The sequence below is a fragment of the Corythoichthys intestinalis genome, chromosome 20, assembly GCF_030265065.1.
Source record: "Corythoichthys intestinalis isolate RoL2023-P3 chromosome 20, ASM3026506v1, whole genome shotgun sequence".
NCBI classification, from domain to species: domain Eukaryota; kingdom Metazoa; phylum Chordata; class Actinopteri; order Syngnathiformes; family Syngnathidae; genus Corythoichthys; species Corythoichthys intestinalis.
In genome coordinates this window covers 14,786,721-14,813,763 of record NC_080414.1, presented here as the reverse complement: position 1 = coordinate 14,813,763, position 27,043 = coordinate 14,786,721, and the positions used below count along the sequence as shown (strand labels likewise).

Below are 27,043 nucleotides of genomic sequence, written 5' to 3'. Positions count from 1 at the left end.
TTGATTTCATGCTGACACGTGTCAAAGGAAAATTTTCCATTGAGCCACAACATTAGGCACCCCTGCAGTATCTAATTCGCTAAATCTTGCACTTTTTTCAAAAACTTTTTTTGAAACCACCTTCCGTATGTCCTTACTTAACCGTCACTCTCCCAAAAATGCTGACACTCGTCTTTACACCATCTTTATTCTCTCGTCCAGGTGGGCCATTTGATCTGATGTCCCGCCGGCTGATCGCGGCCAGCAGCCGAGCGGTGGCCGAGCGCCTCGCCAGCTACATAACAGAGTTCCCCGTCGGCAGGGACGACGCAGATGGCTCGTAAAAAAAATCAAATGTAACGCTCGCTCACTCCTAACAAGGCCGGAGTTTGGCATCAGACGCGAAATGTGGCGTGTACCCCCTGAGGAGTAGGTTAGTCCAGCATTCATTCTTTTGAATTTGGAAGGTTTGAACACTTGATAGAATCTTACTTGTGTGAAGTGCAAAAGTATTGGGAACCCAAAGGGTTCACCAAAAGTAAAGGAATACGGCGTTAAAGCGTTGGCAAATGTTTGTCAATCTCTGTTTTAGTTGATCCAAGAAACAAAGAACTGACAATGGAGAGGTCGATGCCAAACCCTTATTGCTCAAAGGAGGCGTGTTATGTAATTTATTTATTTTTTTCCGCAATTTTAAACGGTTCCCAGATGTCTTACTAGAAGGTCTCTGGCATTCTTTTGTCATAATACACAAAGGAAGAAAAATTAGACTTGGTTTTGGGCACATCATGATGAATGGGGGTGGAGCCAGAGTATTGCGATATTGCCATGCTTTTCATTCTTTTTGCTACACTGAACAACTTTTTCAACCCCCTTTTAACTCATGCTGTTATTGACAGCTATATTTTTTATTGTCAATTTTTTTAGTTAGCGGTATTAAAGCATCTTCAGCAAAAACAAACTCGAGAATTGTTCAACTTTTTATTCACTTGTTAAGTCAATATTAACATAAAATTAGCTTGCCTCTCATGAACAATGCTACTTTTCAAAGTCAATATTTGAAACGGAACCCAAAATTACAAACATACAAAGTCAATAATGATGAAAGTTAACAAATAAACAAAATTCACTCAAAAATGCAAGGAATTTGCAAAAATAACTGCCGACATCTTAGCCACGAGTACTATTCTTTCAGTAAACACTCACAGTAAGATCATGCTAACGTGTTTTTGCTATAACTTGGTGTACATAGAGAATAATTATGCCTATTAGTACTGTCATATTAATTGTACATTAATTTTTCTGAAGCTTTTTTGTGTTTTGAGGGAAATTCATACTTATTTGGTGTGGAGTGTTAATAGTGTTTAAGCTAACATTTCAGGATCAGACAAAACTGAACTGTTTTTATATCTTAATGCACAGTATTTTTTTGTTATCTCTGATTACTGTTCAGTTTAAATGGATTTGACATTAATTTCTAGAATGCCACTGAAAAATGATCATTCACATCCAGCCCTCAATAAGTTAACTAACTTTCCTGAACTCAACTCTTTCTGTTCAAGCATATGACGCTACTTAGGTCTGATAAAGATGTTATGACCTAATACATTTGGCGTAAATCAAGACATCAGTCACAAGTTGATCAGTGTGGCATATCACGCAGTTGTCACATTCTTGTAATGTGCATCGTCAATGCTCTTCCTACATACATGCATTCATTCGTTCATGCTTTCTGACTCATCAGCACTCCTACTCATTTTATCTTTGATCTTACATGTTTTTAAAGAAACACTAAACATTTGGTCACTGAAAATGTTTTCCCATTCCATTTTTTTTTACTTCATCCAGCCTCTTGTTTTAACCTTGTCCATATTTTCATTTACCCTATTTTCCCCTTCATCCATCCTCTTTTTCCCTGTCCCATTTTTTTCCTCACCCACCCTCTTGTTTTCCCTTTTCCATATTTTTCCTCTTCAACCCCCATTTTCCCGTTTCCATATTTTATTTCCCTCGTCCACCCTCTTATTTCCCCTTTTCCATAATCTTTTCATTATTCGCTGCCAGCTTTTTATCATCGTCAATGGCAGACGAGTGAAAAAGTACCGTATTGGCCCGAATATAAGACTGCCCTGATTATAAGACGACCCCCTTTTTCACGACTCAAGTTTGAAAAAAGACATTTTGAACATCAAATTAATTTTTTTACAGAAAATAATAACAGTACATCTGAAACAAATGATTATAACAATATATTTGAGAGAAAAGGCATGTTATTTCGCCTCATTCAAATCTTAATATCTGAACATTTAAGTATGTAAATTAAAGTGCAATCACATTCGTAAATGAATGGCGAATGTGATAAAACAACAAAATTGCAATAACTGCATTAAACATCAAAGTGAAGTCTAACTGTAACTGTAGTCTTGAAACAAATCTGAATAAGGAAAAACATTGCAATAAAATAATGCAAACTGGTTAACCTTGAGAGTAGCTGCGATCTGTCATGACTAGAGCTGAAACGAATACTCGAGCAACTCGAGTAACTCGAGTTTAAAAACTGGTCCGAGTAATGTTATTCACCTCGAGGAATCGTTTAATTTTGCCAGCTCTAAGCATCCCGTTTTGCCCGGACTACTTTTAATGCGGGACAACGCGCTGACGTCACGTGTGTAGAGGAAGAAGCAATAAAAAAAATAAAAATAAAAACTTAACCGCAGCCGACAGCCGCTACAAACCACGCCGACGTTGCTAAAAACTACGCCCGCATTATGCTAGTTTGATAGCAGGTAGTGTCCGGTGCGTCTCATAGATATCGCATGCATTTAGGACTAGATGCGAAATGACAGACTCGGCCGCGTCTGGGCAGCGTTAGTAAACAGCCGCCATCTTTAAGCAGTAGACTTCTCATCGCTAATAAATATAACGTTACTGTCACTCGCTCACGTAACGTTAGCCCTTCGGAGGGCTAGGTTTCTATTAGGGCTGTCAAACGATTAAAATTTTTAATCGAGTTAATTACAGCTTAAAAATTAATTAATCGCAATTATTCGCAATTAATCGGAATTCAAACCATCTATAAAATATGCCATTTTTTTCTGTAATTTTTTGTTGGAATGGAAAGATAAGACAAGATGGATATATATACAGTGCCTTGCAAAAGTATTCGGCCCCCTTGAACCTTGCAACCTTTCGCCACATTTCAGGCTTCAAACATAAAGTTATAAAATTTTAAGTTTTTGTCAAGAATCAACAACAAGTGGGACACAATCGTGAAGTGGAACAAAATTTATTGGATAATTTAAACTTTTTTAACAAATAAAAAACTGAAAATTGGGGCGTGCAATATTATTCGGCCCCCTTGCCTTAATACTTTGTAGCACCACCTTTTGCTCCAATTACAGCTGCAAGTCGCTTGGGGTATGTTTCTATCAGTTTTGCACATCGAAAGACTGACATTCTTGCCCATTCTTCCTTGCAAAACAGCTCGAGCTCAGTGAGGTTGGATGGAGAGTGTTTGTGAACAGCAGTCTTCAGCTCTTTCCACAGATTCTCGATTGGATTCAGGTCTGGACTTTGACTTGGCCATTCTAACACCTGGATATGTTTATTTTTGAACCATTCCATTGTAGATTTGGCTTTATGTTTTGGATCATTGTCCTGTTGGAAGATAAATCTCCGTCCCAGTCTCAGGTCTTGTGCAGATACCAACAGGTTTTCTTCCAGAATGTTCCTGTATTTGGCTGCATCCATCTTCCCGTCAATTTTAACCATCTTCCCTGTCCCTGCTGAAGAAAAGCAGGCCCAAACCATGATGCTGCCACCACCATGTTTGACAGTGGGGATGTTGTGTTTAGGGTGATGAGCTGTGTTGCTTTTACGCCAAACATATCGTTTTGCATTGTGGCCAAAAACTTCAATTTTGGTTTCATCTGACCAGAGCACCTTCTTCCACATGTTTGGTGTGTCTCCCAGTTGGCTTGTGGCAAACTTTAAACGAGACTTTTTATGGATATCTTTAAGAAATGGCTTTCTTCTTGCCACTCTTCCATAAAGGCCAGATTTGTGCAGTGTACGTCTGATTGTTGTCCTATGGACAGACTCTCCCACCTCAGCTGTAGATCTCTGCAGTACATCCAGAGTGATCATGGGCCTCTTGGCTGCATCTCTGATCAGTTTTCTCCTTGTTTGAGAAGAAAGTTTGGAAGGACGGCCGGGTCTTCGTAGATTTGCAGTGGTCTGATGCTCCTTCCATTTCAATATGATGGCTTGCACAGTGCTCCTTGAGATGTTTAAAGTTTGGGAAATCTTTTTGTATCCAAATCCGGCTTTAAACTTCTCCACAACAGTATCTCGGACCTGCCTGGTGTGTTCCTTGGTTTTCATAATGCTCTCTGCACTTTAAACAGAACCCTGAGACTATCACAGAGCAGGTGCATTTATATGGAGACTTGATTACACACAGGTGGATTCTATTTATCATCATCGGTCATTTAGGACAACATTGGATCATTCAGAGATCCTCACTGAACTTCTGGAGTGAGTTTGCTGCACTGAAAGTAAAGGGGCCGAATAATATTGCACGCCCCACTTTTCAGTTTTTTATTTGTTAAAAAAGTTTAAATTATCCAATAAATGTTGTTCCACTTCACGATTGTGTACCACTTGTTGTTGATTCTTGACAAAAAAATTAAATTTCATATCTTTATGTTTGAAGCCTGAAATGTGGCGAAAGGTTGCAAGATTCAAGGGGGCCGAATACTTTTGCAAGGCACTGTATATATATTCAACATACGGTACATAAGGACTGTATTTGTTTATTATAACAATAAATCAACAAGACGGCATTAACATTATTAACATTCTGTTAAAGCAATCCATGGATAGAAAGACTTGTAGTTCTTAAAAGATAAATGTTAATACAAGTTATAGAAATTTTATATTAAAACCCCTCTTAATGTTTTCGTTTTAAAATTTGTAAAATTTTCAATCAAAAAATAAACTAGTAGCCCGCCATTGTTGATGTCAATAATTACTTACACAATGCTCATGGGTTCTGAAGCCTATAAAATCTGTCGCACCCAAGCGCCAGCAGAGGGCGGCAAAACTCTATAAAACACAACAAGTGAGCGTTTCACTGTACTGTCATTTAAATCTGTCTGAGCGGGGCATCTGCGTTAATTGCGTCAAATATTTTAACGTGATTAATTTAAAAAATTAATTAACGCCCGTTAACGCGATAATTTTGACAGCCCTAGTTTCTATTGATTATGACCACTGTCGATGTGTGGCTAACGTGTCTTACATACAGGCTTTATTTAATCTGTAAAAACACAGCGCTGTAGAGTGATGAGGGTGTAAAATTAAAACATAATGAAGCTAACTGTTGTCTCCTTGTGCCCTGTGATTGGCTGGCAACCAGTTCAGGGTGTCCCCTGCCTACTGCCCATAGTTAGCTGGGATAGGCTCCAGCACCTCCGCGACCCTCGTGAGGAAAAAGCGGCATGGAAAATGAATGAATGAATGAATGAAGCTAACTGTCAGTTTTAGCTCAGTAGTCATTGCTGAATAAATGTGCTCCAATACAGCAGGTATCATACATTTATTTTGAACACTGCAAAAACTCAAAATCCTACCAGTACTTACAGTTTAAACTAACTTCAAACTTAATTTAAAAATAGCTTGACACAAATGGAAACTAAATTGAAACACGTGGGGAAAAACACGTAGCTTTCAAGTGATGTGTGTTATCAAGCGTAATTACATTTTTAGGTAAGAAATACGTTTTTTTTGTTTTTTTGTTTTTTAATATATACATAAGGTCTAGAAGTTTTTTGAGTGAAAGCAGTGAATTTTTTTTCTAGTCACATCTTAGATGCAATTGTTGGCTGTTTTCAACAATGTACATCGAAAATAAAGACATTGATTGACTTAAAATGATTCAATATTGGATTAAATGTCTTTTTTTCTCAGGTAAATTTATAATTGCTCTTTACCTAAAAAAAAAATGCTTTATTCGATTACTCGATTAATCGATAGAATTTTCAGTCGATTGCTCGATTACTAAAATATTCGATAACTGCAGCCCTAGTCATGACAGAACATCGCTTCAATGATATCTGGCGCCATCTAGCGTCGTGAATGGGTGTAAGGTCTAGACCGCGAATATCAGACGACCCCCACTTTTTCAGTCTTATTTCAATGCAAAAAACAGTCTTATATTCGGGCCAATACGGTATTATAATTTATATTGGTGTTCCAGTGACCAAGAATTTTAATTTTGGTGCATCCCTTGTATAAAAATTATATTTTTACAACAAAAACACAGCAGCACCCCATTGCCTGTTAAATGGTGCGTTCCAGCCACGCATAGTCACTACCATTATTGTGATTCTGTTGTCTAGTGGAGGTGTTCGTACATAAAAAGTAAATCATTTTTAGGGCTTAAGCCATAAAACTGCTTGTAAATTATTGTTTTTTCAAATACTTTGACAATAAGTTTAAAAAGTGTGTGTTTGAAACCATGTGAGACATATTTTAAAGTGTGACCGCATAGAGGCTACAGATAATTGCAATTTTCCATTCTTGTTTGGCGCTGCAGTTTATTTAACTCCACATAAACCACAGCTGTCATTGTGTACTGTATACAAGTTTGAAATAAACGCCAGCCTGCACCCACTCGTCTATGCTGTGTGCTCTCCTTGTTGGTACATGTCTGGATCGTGTGGCATCAGGAGACCAAAAACGAAAAAAAGGAATTAACCAAAAAAAAAAAAAAAAAAAAAAAAGGCCTGAGGATGTGCACTCTTTTACCTCACATGCAAATGCAATATATGATCAAACAATGTCAGGTTGGCTGTGCTATATGAGGTATGAGGTTTTTTTTTTTTTGTCAAGGTGCACTCAATAACTTACCCGACTGGTCATGTCATCGAATACCACATAAGCCTTCTAAGCACAACGTGAATGCCATTGAAACTATATAATGAGTTACATAACAACGGTAACATGAAACATGCATTTGGCAGCCATGAACGGGGCGTGGCCTCGCATTCTCATATGTTCCTCGTCAGCTAGCAGCGAGTGGGTGCCATCGAGTCGATGCATGTTTTGCTTGAAAAGACACGCTCTGAGGTTCTGGCACATGGCTCAAAGTACCTAGCTTATTAGCTTAGCTTTCAAAAAGATAAAACATGCAAAACAGCATAAAATGCGAGCATGCTGTTGTCCCCACAGTTCCAATAAAATCAATTATAGATGCGCACATGTGATTTTAAAATGTGAAGTTACAAACAAACATTTTACTGCATGTTCCTGTGCTTTTTTGTTTTCTGTCAGGAAGTGCTCACCATTGTCTCTCTTCTAGTTTCAATGCCAACATGTTGTTTGACTACCCGGATATGCTTAAATTGCGGGAATTTGGCATGTTGCCATTCAAATTCAATAAAGGGAGCAGAAAAATGGTCAAGCTACTGTCATGACTTATGACAAAATGTGATAAAAATTAGGGTTGTTCCGATCATGTTTTTTTTGCTCCCGATCCCATCCTGATCGTTTTAGTTTGAGTATCTGCCGATCCTGATATTTCCCGATCAGATTGCTTTTTTTTTTTTTTTACTCCCGATTCAATTCCAATCATTCCCGATAATTTTTCCCGATCATATACATTTTGGCAATGCATTAAGAAAAAAATGAATGAAACTCGGACGAATATATACATTCAACATACAGTACATTAGTACTGTATTTGTTTATTATGACAATAAATCCTCAAGATGGCATTTACATTATTAACATTCCTTCTATGAGAGGGATCCACGGATAGAAAGACTTGTAATTCTTAAAGGATAAATGTGACTTTGTATATTGTGACTAAATATTGGCATCTAGTGTATTTGTTGAACTTTCAGTAAATGATACTGTAGCCATTTAACTGTTGTGCCCACATGCATGATGGGAAGTGCACCCATGACTGTGCGTAGTGGTACCAATTGATATTTCTTCTCTGCGTTGGGAAATAACATAGGCTGTTAGGAAAAAGTTCAATTACTACTTTCTTCCCCACATTGCTTCCCATGATATTTCTAAATCGTAGGGAGAGGGATTGTAAGGCTTTAACTCTACTAATTTTACGCTGCCATTTAGCTCTATATGTAGGTAAAACGGCGCCATTACAGATTGAACGTGACAATAGGTGAGTGGGCCGTGCAGCGCATGTGTTAATTGCGTTAAATATTTTAACGTGATAAATTCTTTAAAAAATTAATTACCACCGTTAACGGGATAAATTTGATAACCCTACCTTAAGCCTAAACTAAAGACTCTGGATGAGTGTAACATATTATGTCTATAACGTTAAATACAATTAGAAAACAATTTAATTAAAAAAATATATATATATATATTTAAAAAAGGCATGTCCGATATTTTTTTGCCGATTCCGATACTTTGAAAATGACATGATCGGGACATCACTAATAAAAATACAACATTTAACTGTTTTTTTGTGAACATAGTTGACTATCACTTAATACAGGTGACTAACTACAGTAAGGTTTAGCTAATAGGAATGTAAATATGATGTACCACAAAAAAAATCTCTTTTCTGCCCGGATATCCTCCTTGGGCTCCAGCGCGAGTCACTGGCTGGATGCTGGTAGGTCGGTGGGGTGTTGCCCGCTCCGGGTGGGGACCCTGTCCCGCGTCTAGTGGGCCATTGTGGTCCCACGGCTTGCCGTGTCGGTTGGGGGGGTTGCGGCGGTGGGTGGGTGGGCGTGGGGCGTGGTTGTGCGTTCCTTCATCCCTTCCCTGAAGGCCGGTTAACAGGGGCGCGGATTATCTGGGGGACCACCATCCTGGGGCATGACTGTGGCCCCCTTGCTGGAACTGCAGGAGGAGGGACTGACTGCGCTGGCTCACCCTCCCGGTTGGCTGGAGAGTGGCCGTGGCCCTGGGGTGGCCCCCGCGCAGCATTTCCACTTGTCTGCAGGACTATCACACGTCTGATGGGTTTCACGCAAGAATGGGTGCAATTAGACACACTCAAGTAGAGAAACTATCGGTGCCAGGTTTAGCGATCAGCCAGCATAGAATACGATGTCAACATATCCACACTTACAAGTGATTCACACAATACTGGGTTCTATAACTCACATTGCCAAATTGCATACGCTCCACCCCACCTAATCACATCTCTTTCTAACCCCCCACTTCCTTTTTCTCCCCGGTCATCAGGCACCCCACATGGGGCCAACCAGAAATTCAATTAGCTAACGATAGCTCTACTACATTCATATTTCGTGTTGGTGTTGAATGTATTTCTTGTTGTTGTTTGTTCTTCTCATCTGTCTCCTTTTCTGTCTTCCTTTCTGTCCCCTCATAACCGCTTCCTGTTCACTGCTTCTTATAATCAACGAAACACACTGACTAATCATCAAAATGGGAGTACAGTGAGCCCTCGTTTTTGCGGATAATGGGGACCGGAACCCGCCGAAATAAGTGAAAAACTGCAATGGCGAGATAGTGTAAAGCGCTTTGAGCGCCTTGAAAGGTGGAAAAGCGCTATATAAGTATAACACCATTTACCACTTACCAAAGTAGCGCCCCTGCCCCCCAAAAAGTTCAATGTATTTATTCAGATTTAGCATTGGAAAGAGATACATATAAAGCAAAAATTTTTCCACTTATTTCCCCAAAGTATAATTAAAACAAAAAAACATATACATTGTAATAAATGGTTTTTAAGCAGTTTAAATATAATAAATATGATAAGTTTTGAACATGTTACTGTCCCACCATATTATTTTTAAACAATAAAGTAGGCAATTGCTTGTTTTTAATAAATATGGGGTGGCGTGGCTCAGTGGTAGAGTAGTTGAACCCCAAACCAGAGGTTGTGGGTTCATTTCTTCGCCCTGATAAATTCGTCTAAGTATCCTTGAGCAAGATACTGAACCTCACGTTGCTCCTGGTGCTTCATCACCAGTAGGTGGATGGCGATGTAGTGTAAAGCGCTTTGAGGGCCTTGAAACGTGGAAAAGCGATATACAAGTATAACACCATTTACCAAACACTTCATTGAGTGAGTCCAGTCAAATCCGCTCAAGCTGCTCACTTACACAAGAGCTGCCACAGCAACTGTTTAACAAGCTAAATGATGATTGACGCATGCGGCGCTCTGAAGTTTCCGCTGCCAAGCATATCTGCCAAGATCAAACCTTAATGTCTGTCAATCATCAATCGAAGTAGCGAGAGATCAAATTTTCATGTGATACAATCAAACTGTTCAGACCAATAGGACACTCAGATTCCCATTTTCCGTTTTAAGCAGCTGAACAGGACAGGTTAAAAAAATATCTGAAAGGCGAAGAGAGATTAATCAGACAACCGCAGAAAATATGACAAAGTTTTGTAGCATTTAGCTTCACTATGACTACAGTGGCAGACTAGGAAAGACCACATAAAGCCAAAAAAATCAAGGCATCACTTAGTCATTGTTTTGCTACTTCCCACTCAAACAGTGACAGAAAACCGACAGCAGTGTGAAGGAGGCTACGGAGGGACTTTTATTTGGATAAACTCCCAAATTGCCTGACTTTGTCTTGAGTTTTCCATTCGCAAGACCTTCACGATGAACCAATCGATTGAACACTTCCCAAACAATTTCACACAAGTCCAAACCACCCGTCTGGACTTTGCCCTTTTAAAATTTTACATTTCCTACGGGATATTTCACTGACAAAAAGCCAGATTTTTTTCCTACTTCTGCCTGGCCTTTATTGCCGTATCAGGCTATTTTCAAGTCAATTGCTATGGGTATAAAGAAGTATCCTAAGAAAGGAAAGGTTGCCATTTCCTGCAGGGACTACACTGACATTCAAGTTCAGTTCCAGAACCATTGTCAGACTTGACACAAATGTTTGTCAAGTCACTCATGTTCCTACTGTGGTATGAAAAAGTATCTGAACCTTTTGGAATTTCTCACATTTCTGCATAAAATCGCCATCAAATGTGATCTGACCTTAGTCAAAATCACACAGATGAAAAAACAGTGTCTGTTTTAATTAAAACCACCGTAACATTTGTAGGTTTCCATAATGAGGATAGCATGCAAACAATGACGGGGGGGGGGGGGGGTGGTGGTGGTAAATGAGTGATTATTCTGCCTAAGGAGACTTAAAGAGCAATTGAAACCAATTTTTACCAAACATCTTAAATCAGGTATGTGGCCAATCACTGATGAATGGTAAGCATTGTCTAATGTGCATCATGGCTTGGTCAAAACAGCTCTCCGAAGACCTGCGATCAGCGCAGAATACTCAGAGAGATAAAAAGAACCCTAGACTGTCTGCTAAAAACTTACAGAAATCACTGGCACAGTCCAATATCTCTGTGCACACATGAACTATATGTAAAAACTATGGCCAAGAATGGTGTTCATGTGAGGACGCCACGGAGGAATCCACTGCTGTGTGAAAAAAAACCCATTGTCGCTCGTTTAATGTTCGCAAAAAGGCACTGAGACACTCCACAGAAGTTTTGGCAAAATATTTTGTGGACTGATGAAACCAAAGTTGAATTGTTTGGGAGTAACACACAACGTCATATGTGGAGGGAAAATGAACCAGCTCACCAACATCAACACCTCATCCCCGCCACGAAGCATGGTGGAGGGAACATCATGATTTGAGGCTGTTTTGCAATCTCGGGGCTTGGACAATTTGCAATCATGAATGGAAGAATGAATTCAAAAGTAGGATTGTTGATTTGTTTAAAGCAGGGAAAGGATACAAAACCATCTTTAAAAGTCTGGATCAACGGTCATGGTTCATCAATCAACGATCAGAGAGGTTTTCTACAAATGGAGAAAGTTTGGCACTGTTGCGTCTCTCGAAAAGAGTGGCCGTCCACCAAAGATGACGCCAAGAGTTCGGCATAGAATACTCAGAGAGGTTTAAAAAAAAAACAAAAAAAACAAAATGGAAGTGCTCACCAACATCAACACCTCATCCCCATGATTTGGGGCTGTTTTGCTCCCTCAGGGCCTGGACAATTTGCAGTCATTAATGGAAAAATGAATTCAAAAGTTTATCAGGATGTTTTGCAGGAAAACCTGAGGCCTTCTTTCAGACATTTGAAGCTAAAATTAGGATGGATGCTGCAAAAAGACAATGATCCCAAACGTAGAAGTAAATCAACTTCAGAATTATTTCAGAAGAAGAAAATACACGTTCTGGAGTGGCCAAGTCAAAGTCCAGACTTGAACCCCACTGAGATGCTGTGGCATGACCTAAAGACAGTGATTCATGCCAGCCATCCCAGGAATCTGACTGAACCACAGCATTTTTGTAGTGAAGAATGGTCCAAGATTAGTGCTGATCGATGTGCCAGACTGATCTGCAGCTACAGGAAGCGTCTTGTTGAAATTATTGCTGCCAAAGGGGGGGGGGGGGGGGGGGCACAAAATATTAAATGTGATGGTTCACTTACTTATTTTCCCCCCAACTGTCATTGTTTGCATACTATCCTGATTAAAATATGAAAATCAATAAATGTTTGGGTGGTTTTAGTTAAAGCAGTTTTTTTCATCTGTGTGATTTTGACAAATATCGGATCACATTTGATGGTGATTTTATGCAGAAATGTGAGAAATTCCAAAAGGCTCAGATACATTTTTATACCACTGAAACTATCAGGATATAAAGAGGCAACCCACTCTGGTGTGACTTACCCGTGATGATTGATTCAGCCAATTATTCATGTTATACTGTTTCATTTGTTAAATCTTTGATTGACATTCTACGCTGCCCAGCAAAAGTGCTGGTAGCATGCCAGAGCCCACAGGAATGTCTTCTTTTTTTACATTGAAATTTTACCATGTTATGCTAATCCTAAATTTAACAACACGAAACAATAGTTTGTTTGTTTGTAATTATGGGCTTCCCCTATCTGAGGTAGCCAGAGTCACTCCCAGGATTTGTTTACCAGTTTGTACTCTCTCTCTGACACCACCCACCCATTTAGCTAAGCTTGGGGACAGCATTTAGCATTCACTGCTTTTCTCTTAGACTCTAGTTCTCGTTGAGTCAGTGCTCTAGCACCCTGTGATACTTTTGAGGAGAGACAGAAGAGATGAGGCATGGATCCTAAACAAACAGTGTGGGTTTGAGGAAGGGCATAGGTTTGGTCTCAACATTGGTAGGGATGATATAACAGCATAACCTGCATGTACACTTATTGCTGGGGACGGTACATTAATAAGACCAAACAAATTGGGTGAACGGTGGTCAGAGCTACATCTCTCACGAATATGAACCTAATTAATTAAAAGGCTAAAATAAATGATCAATGCAAAATAAATCTGTATTGACTTATACTCAATTTCATAGGTATTGGTTCAGGTGTTACACCATTTTATTCAAACCTTTGTTTTAAAAAAACAAAGATTTTGAAAGCTTCCAGAATTAATGTCTGGATTTTATTAGCAAAATTAAATTGCTATATTTGAACATAAATTATATTAACATACACAATAAATACAAAGTTGTTCATAATCTCTTAACTATCCAAGAACGCAAAAAAAAAGAAAAACATTTATCTTAAGACCACTCAACATTGTCTAAATAAAGATATTAAATGTAACTGCAAAAACATATTAGTCAGGGGATAACAAATATAAATAAAAAAGGAGCCTTCTTACATGTAAAACACTACTGCTTATGTCAACAAGCACAGCCAAACCCAACAAAAAATGAACGCTCCTTTGGGCTGCTGTAAGACCACATAAATAAAATATAAAGAAAAATTAGGGTGAAGGGGGTAAACAATACATTTCTCACAGTTTAATTAATTTTATAGTTGAAAACATACACGAGGACACTTCTCTCTAAGCAGCTTCCTATTTGAGTTTTGCAGGTCAGCAAATTCACACAATTTAATGTTATTCTAACTCTAATGCAGGTTCAACTTTCAGCCAGTCAAATGTGTGTTTGGGGGGGGGGATGTACTGGCACATTCAGCATGTGAAAAGGTGGAAAAGGAGAGTCTGAACATAATGAAAATGATACACTTAATAATGTTATAATAATGGTCAATTCTGTCCTTGCAACATATAGCCTATGGGTAATTTGGATTGCCTTCCCATAACTGAAGTCATTATGTATTGCAAATAATGTTGCTTTAAAGTTGGTGGGGACAATTTGACCATCCTGAAAAGTTGGTAGTGTTATGTCCCTACCGTCCCGCAAAGCTACGTCCTCGGGTTTGAGTCATCTGAACACCTGTAATTATGACATTAAAGTTAATAAGGCAGCTAGATGAATTAAAAATGTTGAACACATGCTAAAGCTATTCTATGATAAGGCTTAAATATAGTGTTGGATGCAAAAAATAATTGGCAGCGAATGATTATGAAAGTTTTTTTTAACTGAATTTGGAGCCATTGACAATCTTAGACATCCAATACATTTTAATAGGGAGGGGCTGGCAGTGATAAATTTTTTCCTCATTTATTTTTCATTTTTATCTTTTATCCAAGTTTTCAAAGCAAAAACAAAAACAGGAAATATATATATATATGTGTATATACAGTATATATATATATATATATATATATATATACAGTTGTCAAAAGTTTACATACACTTGTGAAGAACATAATGTCATGGCTCTCTTGAGTTTCCAGTTATTTCTACAACTCTGATTTTTCTCCGATAGAGTGATTGGAACAGATACTTCTTTGTCACAAAAACATTCATGAAGTTTGGTTCTTTTATGACTTTATTATGGGTTAACAGAAAAAGTGATCAAATCTGCTGTTTCAAAATTATACATACATGGATCTGAAAAAGCGAGTCATTGACTTGAACAAGTCAGGAAAGTCACTTGGAGCCATTTCAAAGCAGCTGCAGGTCCCAAGAGCAACAGTGCAAACAATTGTTTGTAAGTATAAAGTGCATGGCACTGTTTTGTCACTGCCACGATCAGGAAGAAAACGCAAGCTATCACCTGCTGCTGAGAGAAAATTGGTCAGGAGGGTGAAGATTCAACCGAGAATCCCCAAAAAGCAGATCTGCCAAGAATTAGAAGCTGCTGGAACACAGGTGTCAGTGTCCACAGTCAAGCGTGTTTTGCATCTCCATGGACTGAGAGGCTGCCGTGCAAGAAGGAAGCCCTTGCTCCAAAAGCGGCACCTTAAGGCTCGACTGAAGTTTGCTGCTGATCACATGGACAAAGATAAGACCTTCTGGAGGAAAGTTCTGTTGTCAGACGAAACAAAAATCGAGCTGTTTGGCCACAATGCCCAGCAATATGTTTGGAGGAGAAAAGGTGAGGCCTTTAACCCCAAGTACACCATGCCTACCGTCAAGCACGGTGGTGGTAGTATTATGCTGTGGGGCTGTTTTGCTGCCAATGGAACTGGTGCTTTACAGAGAGTAAATGGGATAATGAAGAAGGAGGATTACCTTCAAATTCTTCAAGATAACCTAACGTCATCAGCCCGAAGATTGGGTCTTGGGTGCAGTTGGGTGCTCCAACAGGACAATGACCCCAAACACACATCAAAAGTGGTAATGGAATGGCTAAATCAGGCTAGAATTAAGGTTTTTGAATGGCCTTCCCAAAGTCCTGACTTAAACCCCATTGAGAACTTGTGGACAATGCTGAAGAAACAAGTCCATGTCAGAAAGCCATCAAATTTAACTGAACTGCACCAATTCTGTCAAGAGGAGTGGTCAAAGATTCAACCAGAAGCTTGCCAGAAGCTTGTGGATGGCTACCAAAAGCGCATAATTGAAGTGAAAATGGCCAAGAGACGTTACCAAATATTAGCGCTGCTGTATATATATTTTTGACCCAGCAGATTTGATCAATTTTTTTCTGTTCACCCATAATAAAGTCATAAAAGAACCAAACTTCATGAATGTTTTTTGTGACAAAGAAGTATCTGTTCCAATCACTCTATCAGAGAAAAATCAGAGTTGTCGAAATAACTGGAAACTCAAGAGAGCCATGACATTATGTTCTTCACAAGTGTATGTAAACTTTTGACCACAACTGTATATATATATATATATGTATATATATATATATCAGAGGTTGCGCTAGACTGTTTCGTTGTCTGTCATTTTGACTGACAGTGTCATAAAAATCCAGTCATAATCTATTTTTACCCGTCACTTACATTTTTAAAATGATAATAATGACATATTCAATAGTATTTAGATTTCATTCATTTTTAATTAATATTCTGTCCGAACAAGTTTAACAAGAGGCAAACAGACAGCGGAGTGCACCAATCAGCGACGGGCAGACGTGCCGTTAGCAAAGCGACGAGGGCAGGACGAGGGACTTGCGCGCGGAAGTAAACATACGTGGAGAACGGAGTTTATTCAACATGGCTAGCGCGAGACAGACTGTTGTCAATGTCTCGTGTCGATGTGTTTTAGCTCATTTAAAACTGAATTTACCGCAGATTGGAACATATTCTCGGCTCTCCCGCCATCCGTGTTGTTGTAGAGACGACTTTCGGCGCGCAAGAGTGACGTTGCTCGTGAAGAACACGTCACGCAAATAAACAAATCTGATTTGTCGATTGATTTTGTAGCTACTCGAGAGGCTGTGTCCCAGCCTTTTTTTTCAGTGTTTGAAAAATACAGGGAGAACAGGCTGGCCGTGCCAGGCAAACACTTAGTTGCCTTGACATTTTTCCGAGTAAGGCCAACGACGTCATGCATCAAGAGAGACAATAGCTAATTAATATGCTCAATCGCCACCCTGTGGTCTGGGGTGTGAATTGCAACCTGTCAAAATGACGGATGGACTTCAGTTTTTTCCGTCACCGTTTTAAAAAAACGGTCAACGACGGAAAATATTCGGTTAACGTGACCCCTGATATATATATATATATATATATATATATATATATATATATATATATAGCCATTGATCTTTCATCTAAGACTACAAAAATGTATATAAATTGTATTTTAGTGACAAACATTAAGTATAAACATGACTTATTTCACGTGCTTCCTCAAATGATGTGGTGGGCCAGATTTATCCCCAGCGCCGCCAGTTTGACACCTTTCCCACAGGGAATGGGCATACCGAAATATAATTGAATGGATTACATAACTATAAGTAGTGTTACAAAGTAGTCCTGCCTTCATTAACCGAAGACACACCCTATCAATCAATAAAACAGGAAGAGGAAGACAGCATAGACTAGGATATGATGGGGCAGAGTGAGTGTGCAAGCAGTGTTAGAAACCATATTAAGAAATTAGAAAAACATGTTTTTGGCATAAACCCAATCATGTAAGCCAATAAAAACATTCAATAACCTGTTTGCTTCTTTTTTATTAGCTCATTGCCTGCCATTGAAGGCACTAAACATCCAATTCATGGGCGTAACGTGGGCATTAGACGGAATCTAGGTTGCTGCCTAATACATACAAAAAAAAAAAAAAAACGCTTTTGGAGTGAGAAGGTAATGTCACTACCTCCTAAAACAGTGGTTCTTAACCTTAAAGGGCTAAAAGTACCGAACCCCACAAGTTTTACATGTAGATTCATTGAACCCTTCGGAATACGCGGAGATTAAGGCGGGGCTGGGGGGCATTTGCTCCCCCCCAACCTCCCGAAAAATGTCATTGCATGTAATTGACTTTCACAGATTTGAATTTAAAATTAAGACTTTGCCGGTAAAATGTTGTCTATAAAAGTAGTAAAGCAATAAAACAGCAAAAATATTTTTTATAATGGGTCAAAATTATTTTTCGAAGACTGTCATTTGCTTTGCTTAGCCAAAACCACCTGAGGACAGAAGAGGCAAGATAGATATATGCAATTTTTTTCAAACCTAAGCTTTCAAAAGCAAAAACAACAACTAATTCCAAGGATTGAAGATATGGACCATGAAAGGCCAGAGAGCACCGCCAAAATGGTGAGTGGAGTTTTAGTTTGTCCCACTAAGGACTCTAATTGTACAACAGAGCTAGTTAATTTTATTGCTAACACTACATTTTGGGGTCATCAACATGCCCCCCCCCCCCCCCCCCCCCCGCCACAAAAGTCAAGCTCCACCTAAAGTGCCCTCCATAATTATTGGCACCCCTGAAAAAGATGTGTTTTTTAGCTTCTAATAATTTTTTAAAATTCAAATAATATGGGACCTTAATGGAAAAAAATAGAAAAATCCAACCTTCAATAAAGGTACATTCATTCAGTGGGGAAAAAAAATCCCACATAAAGAAAAAATTATTTGACATCAAATAATGTGTGTCACAATTATTAGCACCCCTGGTGTTAATACTTTGTACAACCGACTTTTGCCAACAAAACAAGGTCTGGGGACTGAGATGGCCATGGTAGGAGCTTGATTTTTTGTCTAGTGAACCATTTCTGTGTAGATTTGGCCATACACTGTATGTCTAGGGTCATTGTCTTGCTGAAAGACCCAGTGACGACCCATCTTCAGCTTTCGGGCCGAGGGCAACAGATTTTGATTTAAAATGTCCTGGTATTTCAAAGCATTCATGATGCCATGCACCCTAACAAGGTAAACCCAGGGCCTTTGGAAGCTAAACAGCCCCACAGCATCACTGACCCACCCCCATACTTCACAGTGGGTATGAGGTGCTTTTCAGGGTGAGGTGCACCCTAACAAGGTTCCCAGGGCCTTTGGAAGCAGAACAGCCCCACAGCATCACGACCCACCCCCATATTTCACAGTGGGTATGAGGTGCTTTTCAGCATGCGCATCTTTTGTGGCACGCCAGACCCACTTAGAGTGTTTGTTGCCAAAAAGCTCAATCTTGGTCTCATCTGACCAAATCACACTGTCGCAGGCTTCAACTGGGACCGTGTGTATTTTTGTGTGAGTCAATCTTCCACTGAGCAAACCAATTCCTCCTCCCATCAGATCGAGGACTAACAGTTTTTAAAAAAATGGATTAGGCCTTTACATTGGGAGCAAACCAGTCCAAAACCTGGTCTAAAAAGCCACTTTGCCTAGATTTAATCAGCGTACGAAAATAGGGCTCTGCGTTTCTTTACCTTCGCCGAACCCCGGGGGTTCGATCGAACCCATGTTAAGAACCACTGTTCTAAAAATTTGTGAAGACCATGTCAGGACATCCAACATCCTACCCGCCTCCTACCACTAAAAAATGCATCAAGTTTGTGCCTCGACGGCGTGAAAAAAACTGAAAGCAGCCGCCCCTAATCTCTCAAACGCTGGCCTTGCCCGACGTCTCGGCCTCAATTACAGCTGTGAATCCTGGGAGGCCGCTGTCCAAATCATCCGTCATTGCCGATCAATTATTCATAGCGGGACAGAAAGACTGATGTATTTGTTTTGCCCGTCCTATTACCTCGCCGGAACCTTCCTAGATAGAAGGCTTTCGAGAAAGGAACCGCTGACCCAAAATAGCCGCCGCCACATAAAAAATGCTACCCCTGAGAGATGCGCTGCAACACCTGTTGAGTCACTGGAGTTGAATTTTAAGGCGTGGTTTGAGTGTATTTCACATGTCGAGCTCTCTCGTAAAAGATAATTGTACTGAAACTCCCAGCTTTTAAAGTCACCAGTTTTGTTTTTTCCTCTATATTTGCATGCTTCTCATTTGATCAGCCACGTGCAGACAGCATCCCCAATGTGCCAAAACGTGCAGTTGACCCCATGATTCAGTGGAAAATTTTCCACTGGCTTACATTTAAATGTGGCATCGTGTTCTTGCATGTTGTCCTGAAGAGCTTGTTTTTTTTTTTTTTTTTTTTTTTTTTTTTGCGAGAGTGAATGAGGCGGTGCTAGTACTTTTCCTACTTTGACAGCTCTACAGACCAACCCACCCTCCTTTTAGGCATTTTTAACATAGCTTTTGCATAAGACGCAGCGCCACAAGTCTGCAGCTTTCCACTTGTCAAGGTAAGTCTGTAGTACCAAGCTAACGTGAAATGCTTATTGCAGATGTTATCCTGGCTTTTATTTGAGTGCTCCAACAGGAAGTGAGTTTGCCCCAGGATGTCAGTAACAAAAGGCCTTATTTTGTGACACATTTTCATCTGGGCGGCAAGAAGACAGCAAAACCCCCCGCGCGTCGGGCTTCCCCGAATGTTCTCATGTGGTCAAAGTTGCTTTAGAGTGTCTAGACAGGGGTTCTTTGTGCGTGTGCGCAGGTAAAGAAAATAGGAAAAGATGGAGGACCCGTGGCAGAGGGCGTACGATTTTGCAGTCCAAGTGGCCAGGAAAGCCGGTGCGGTGAGTCACCTGCCAAAAACCACTGCGGGTATGGGTGTGGGAGTGAAATAATTTATGATATGATACTGTCACGTGCAGTTGTTAAAGTGTTTTTGCTCATGTGCAGGAAATCAGGAAAGCTGGCGAAAGCGAAATTAAGGTGTCGACAAAAAGCTCCACTGTGGATCTCGTCACAAAGACTGATGAAAGAGTGGAGAAGATTATCATGGACTCCCTGAAAATGGAGTTTGGAGCGGACACTTACAGGTGCGCTACATTTGAAGTCTTCGAAACTAGAACTGTTTTGACAGTTTCTGACTTTTTTTGCAGTTTTATCGGCGAGGAATCGGTGGCTAACGGAAAACCTTGCATCTTGACTGACAAGCCCACGTGGATCATCGACCCTGTGGACGGAACCACCAACTTTGTCCATGGGTAGGACACATTTTCTGTGTGTTTTTTTTAACACAGTCCCAACTTCTCTGCATCTGGTTCACAGGTTCCCTTTTGTGGCCGTGTCTATTGCTTTTGCTGTAAAAAAAGAGGTAGGTTCGCAGATTTAATATTTCTCGATGGTTGTATTGGACTTTGTTTTTAATTAATGGTCACAGTTGGAGTTCGGGGTGGTGTACAGCTGCTTGGAGGACAAAATGTACAAAGCCAGGAGAGGGAAAGGAGCTTTCTGTGATGATGAGCAAATCCAGGTGTCGGACGTGAAAGGTAGGTTACACTTTTTTGTAGATTTTACTTGCAAAGGTTCTGGTTGAGCATCCCGCTGTCTTGGTAGATATCCACAAGTCCATCATCATATCCGAGCACGGGACTGACAGGAACCCAGAAAAGGTGACTAAGATCTTCTCTACCATGCAGAAAATCCTCCGCATCCCTGTGCATGGGTAAGTATGTGCTCAATGACGCCCTCACATGCTGAGGTATTGCAACTACACTACATTTTGATGGGAGAGAGGAATGTTCTTAACTATAGACGATCTGTGCAGAAGAAAATGAATGAATGAAATGGAAAATCAATGTCTGCCGTGATAGTTGACCAATCATTTCGCATTTTTTGCGGGCATTTGCAGGTTTTACTGACTTTTTTTACTTACTTATTTTCACTGCTTTTTTCCCCCAGTTTTAATCATTGTAATTTTCTATTTTCAAATTTGAATATCTTTTCTTCGTATCACTAGTTAATATAGTTGCAATATCCCGCAATGACTTTGTTCTAATTTCCAATTGGTCCAAAAAAATAAAAACCGTAATAGTTGGCATGATTTTATAGCAGCAGTTTTGGATCCCTTTTAATAACGTGACAATTCGAAAGGTATTTTGTACATTTTTAAATTTAATTTCTTAATGAATTCTTCTTCTAAATTCATTTGCTGCCATTTTTATGCCATATTTATTTTTATCTAATTTTCTACATACATGAATTTTTAACTTATTATTAGTATCATATTGATTATAATGGATTTGTTAATCTAATCTTTTGTATGTTACAATTTGTTAATCTAAATTTAATCTGCTTTCATTTCTTATAAAGTCACATAAAAACTGAAAGAACGAAAAAGAAAGAAAATATAAATGTAAAGTAATTGGCTGCCATTGACGGTGATAGACGTCCAATCCATTTTGACTTGGGGGCTGGTAGCGATCGAATAATCACTATCAGCCCTCCGCTGTCGAAATAGATTGCACGTCTATCGCTGACAATAGCAGTGGGGAATGTGCTTAAATAAGTGCTTTATTCCAGATTTTACTCCCTCTCTCCCTCTCATTAGCTAAAAACCAGATAACATATGTTTATACATTGTACAATAGACTTCATAATGAAATTGACGGGACACGGGGCGTGGGGCCGATTAAAAGGGGGCCTGCATTGTTGGCGTGGCCGTCAAAACTGACCGAGTGGAATCACAGATGAAAGAGCTTTTTTTGTAGAAAATTCTTGTGAATAAATGCTTAAATCCCTGAATTCTTTATAGATATGGACGTAAAACAATCTGGATTCTTGGTTTGAAGCAAAAAAAAAACAAAAAACGTGCAGTTAGCATTTATTTTACGTACCGTATTTTTTTTTTTCCGGTCACCTGAGTATAAGTCGCACCAGCTCAAAAATGCGCAATGAAGACGAAAAAAAACCATATAAGTCGCATTCTGGGGGGAAATTTACTTGATAAAATCTAACACAAAGAACAGATATGTCATCTTGAAAGGCAATTCAAAATAAAAATACAATAGAGAACAACATGCTGAATAAGTCTACTGTATGATAATGTTACATGATGCATGAACAACGAAATGTGAACGTGGCCGGTATGTTCACGTAACACATCTATTAAGAGCAATCCAGATAACTATAGCATAAAGATCATGCTAACAAGTTTACCAAACCATCAGTGTCATTCCAAAACACCAAAATAACATGTGAAATGATATAATAATGTTTTAATTAGGGCTGTCAAACGAGTTAATTACAGCTTAAAAATTGATTAATCGTAATCAATCGCAATTCAAACGATCTATAAAATATGCCATATTTCTCTGTAAACTATTGTTGGAATGGTAAGATAAGACACAAGACGGATATATACATTCAACATACGGTACATAAGTACTGTATTTGTTTATTATAACAATAAATCAACAAGATACCATTAACATTATGAACATTCTGTTAAAGCGATCCATGGATAGAAAGACTAGTAGTTCTTAAAAGATAAATGTTAGTACAAGTTATAGAAATTTTATATTAAAACGCCTCTTAATGTTTTCGTTTTAATAGAATTTGTAAAATTTTCAATCAAAAAATCAAATCAAAATCAATCAAAAACTATTAGCCCGGCATTGTTGATGTCAATAATTACACAATGCTCATGGGTGCTGAAGCCCATAAAATCAGTCGCACCCAACAGCCAGCAGAGGGCGACAAAACTCCAAAAAACTCAAGTAACAAGTGGACATTGTACTGTGCTGTCATTTTAATCTGTTTGAGCGGGGCATGTGCGTTAATTGCGTCAAATATTTTAACGTGATTGATTTAAAAAATTAATTACCGCCCGTTAACGCGATCATTTTGACCGCCCTAGTTTTAATCATTTCACACATCAGTCGCTCCAGAGTATAAGTCGCACCCCCAGCGAAACTATGAAAAAAAACTGCAACTCATAGTCCGAAAAATACGGTAAATATGTCGAAGTACGATGCTAGTCTGTCAATGTGGCGGCCACCATATGTAAACAGAGCTTTTCCGGTGAAAAGTCTTGTGAATAAATGCTTAAATCCCTGAATCCTTTATAGATATGGACGTTAAGCAGTCTCGATCCTTGGTTAAAAGCTAAAAAAAACCGTGCAGTTAGCATTTATTTTACGTAAATATGTCGAAGTATGATGCTTGTCTGTCAATCAATGTGGCGGCTGCCTTATGGAAACAGAGCTTTTCCTGTGAAAATTCTTGTGAATAAATGCTTAAATCCCTGAATTCTTTATAGATATGGACGAAAGACAGTCTCGATTCTTGTTTAAAAGCAAAAAAAAAAAAAAAACGTGCAGTTAGCATTTATTTTACGTAAATATGTCGAAGTACGATGCTAGTCTGTTAGACAATGTGACAGCAGCCTTACAACAAAGCTTTTTACGTTGAAAATTCTTGTGAAAAAACAAAAAATATAATAATTACCTAAAATCCTCGAACAAATCACTCGTGAGACAATCCTTCCTGTTTGTATGCGATACATCTTTCGTACTTTTTCAACATAAATCTGGGGTTAGATGATCGCTGCATGTGTCGCTGCAACCGACTGCGAATAACTGAAGCGGATTGTGGGATGGCCCCCTACTTGAAGGCATGGCTCAGTGAAGGTCGAATCTGACCCGTCAATATCATTATTCTATGTTATTATTATTATTATTGTTATGTCTATTATTGTACATTAGTGGCACCTTTCGCTTTCTTGTGCACTTTGTTATCGATTTTTACTAGGGCTGTCAAATTTATCGCGTTAACAGGCGGTGATTATTATTTTTTTTAAATTAATCAAATTAAAATATTCGACGCAATTAACGCATACACGGAATGACCCGCTCACACATTGCCTCAAACAGATTACAAAGACGCCGTTTATGCACATTGAGAGTGAAAAGAATGCCCCCGGCCGCTTGGGGGCAGCGCCGTTCCATACTAATGTTATTCCTCCTAATAGTGGGAGAATTAGTAGTGAGACGTTTATGCTGTGGCATCGTGCTATTTGTGCTCCACACATATTTCTGGAAGTTTACTTTGTTTTAGTGGCAATTATGTGTCTCTTGTTGTATTTTGGGTAAGATATGTACAGGGATATATATGTCATAAAGGCGAGTGGACACAGGCGTTCATTGGACCGCGCCGTTTATTGGCATAAGCTTCGGCAACTCCTTCACAACAAACATAAGTGTCATTTAGTGAAAGCACAACAAAAATAATATTCCTATCTCTCAAAAAAATGATGTTCACAAAAAGAAAAGCACTTCAATCTGTATTGATGAGGCCCTATTCTCACACAGTTAAACAACTATGCAAAGAGAACTGGCATTCCCAATCAAAATAGCTATGCAAAATACACATAAACTTTCTCAGACTTTGGTCGCTCTATTCTTATTATTGTAGTTTTTATTCTTTTTCTTCTTATTTTAACTACTTTTGATGGAAAATTTTACGAATTTTATTAAAACAAAAACATTAAGAGGGGTTTTAATATAAAATTACTATAACTTGTGACTATAACATCTATTTTTTAAGAACTACAAGTCTTTCTATCAGTGGATCCCTTTAACAGAAAGAATGTTAATAATGTTAATGCCATCTTATGGATTTATTGTTATAATAAACAAATACACTACTTATGTACAATAGATGCCGATCGATCGGGTCCGATCACGTCATTTTCAAAGTATCGGAATCGGCAAAAAAATATCGGCCATGCCTTTTTTTAATATACTGTATATATATATATGTATATTTTAATAAATCGTTTTCTAATTGTATTTAACGTTACAGACATAATATGTTACACTCATCCAGAGTCTTTAGTTTAGGCTTAAGGTAGGGTTATCAAATTTATCCCAATAATGGCGGCAATTAATTTTTTAAAAAATGTGTCACGTTAAAATATTTAACGCAATTAATGCATGTGCTGCACGACCCTCTCACTCATTGTCGCGCTCAATCTGCAATGACGCCGTTTTACCTATATGGAGAGATAAAAGGTAGCGTAAAATGAGTAGAGTGAACTTTGGCAGCCTTTGGAGCCTGTTTTTAATTGGCTAAAGCCTTACAATCCCTCTCCCTACGATTAGAAATATCATGGGAAGCAATGTGGGGAAGCAAGGTAGCAATTGATCTTTTTCTTAACACCTTATGTTATTTCCCAACGCAGAGAAGATATATCAATTGGTAGCACTACGCACAGTCATGGTTCCACTTCCCATCATGCATTTGGGCATGGCTACAGTATCATTTACTGAAAGATCAACAAATACACTAGATGGCAATATTTAGTCACAATATACAAAGTCACAAGTCTTTCTATCCGTGGATCCTTCTCACAGAAAGAATGTTAATAATGTAAATGCCATCTTGAGGATTTATTGTCATATGTCGTATGTTGAAAGTATATATTCGTCCGAGTTTTATTCATTTTTTTCTAAATGTATTGCCAAAATGTATATGATCGGGAAAAGTTATTGCGAATTATTGGAATTGAATTGGGAGCAAAAAAAAGCAATCGGATCGGGAAAATATCGGGATCGGCAGATACTCAAACTAAAACGATCGGGATCGGATCGGGAGCAAAAAAACATAATCGGAACAACCCTAGTTGTATGTATATATGTCTTGTGTCTTATCTTTCCATTCAAACAATAATTTACAGAAAAATAAGGCATATTTTAGAGATTATTTGAATTGCGATTAATACGATTAATTAATTTTTAAGCTGTGATTAACTTGATTAAAAATTTTAATCGTTTAACAGCCCTAAGTTTTACATATCTGCTGCCCACAGCCTGCGTGGCTCGGGCACCGCGGCCACCAACATGTGCCTCGTAGCGTGCGGGGCGGTGGAGGCCTTCTTTGAAATCGGCATCCACTGCTGGGACATCGCGGCCGGCGCGGTCATCGTGAGAGAAGCCGGTGGAATTCTGCTGGACGTTGACGGTGCGTATGCTTTTCAAATACCATCAAAGCGACGTGGGAGCACGTCAAAAAAACAAAGCTGGAGACTAAAGCTGCTTTGCGCGGGGCAATAATTTAGGGGGACCTTTCGACTTGATGTCCAGAAGGATGGTGTCGGCGAACAATGACGTTATCGCTGAACGGATCATTAAGGAAATTGAAATATTCCCCGTGGAAAGGGACGACGCGGAGGTCAAGCAGAAGTGAGAGCATTCTCGCGCACCTTGTTTTTCCACACACACTCAAGTCCATCTGCCTTATTTTCTGTATTTTCTCACAATAAAACCATCATGCTGCAAATGATCACCGATGGCTTCTTTTTATTTTTTGATGTTAGATGGATTTTAGATAGGCAAAGTAAATTAGCTTGACCTCCTCCAATGGCAAAAAATGAAAACACAAATACAAAAAAGCTAATTAAATGCAAAATACTTGTAATTATTGTAAATGTTATGATTCACAACAATCAGTTTAGGCTATCTATTTGTAGTATTCAGAGGATTGTGAAAAAAACAAGACTTAAAAAAGTTACAATATTAATATATATGGCGGAAAACACCCAGTTGGCTTGAAGTTCCGCTCTGAGACCCCCAATTTGGCCAAATTTCAAAATT

General features: G+C 38.9%; 2 protein-coding genes across 4 annotated transcripts in view; both read left to right on the top strand.

The window, feature by feature from the left end:
- LOC130908837 (inositol monophosphatase 1-like) overlaps positions 1-20,227 on the top strand; it is a 34,289-nt gene extending 14,062 nt beyond the window's left edge. Inside the window, exons 9-10 of one of the 2 annotated variants that reach the window (XR_009061656.1) lie at positions 202-412; positions 20,158-20,227. Coding sequence is in view for 1 of the 2 variants with exons in the window: in XM_057824702.1 (XP_057680685.1) it covers positions 202-323 (122 nt within the window). In the remaining variant the exon portion in view is untranslated. Of the gene's footprint in view, positions 1-201; positions 3,191-20,157 lie in introns of those variants that run through there. The other variant, XM_057824702.1, reaches the window with a different exon arrangement.
- LOC130908836 (inositol monophosphatase 1-like) lies at positions 352-26,735 on the top strand. Of its 2 annotated transcripts, none has more exons than XM_057824701.1 (9): positions 352-412; positions 20,158-20,239; positions 20,346-20,485; positions 20,549-20,653; positions 20,718-20,763; positions 20,830-20,938; positions 21,006-21,114; positions 26,260-26,411; positions 26,509-26,735. In XM_057824701.1, the coding sequence occupies exons 2-9, from the start codon at positions 20,177-20,179 to the stop codon at positions 26,634-26,636; spliced, it is 852 nt and encodes a 283-aa protein (XP_057680684.1). In that variant the 5' UTR covers positions 352-412; positions 20,158-20,176; the 3' UTR covers positions 26,637-26,735. The 2 variants fall into 2 exon arrangements, with proteins under 2 accessions (XP_057680684.1, XP_057680683.1); XM_057824700.1 differs by lacking the exon at positions 352-412 and adding an exon at positions 19,822-19,906.
- Positions 26,736-27,043: the final 308 nt, after the last annotated feature.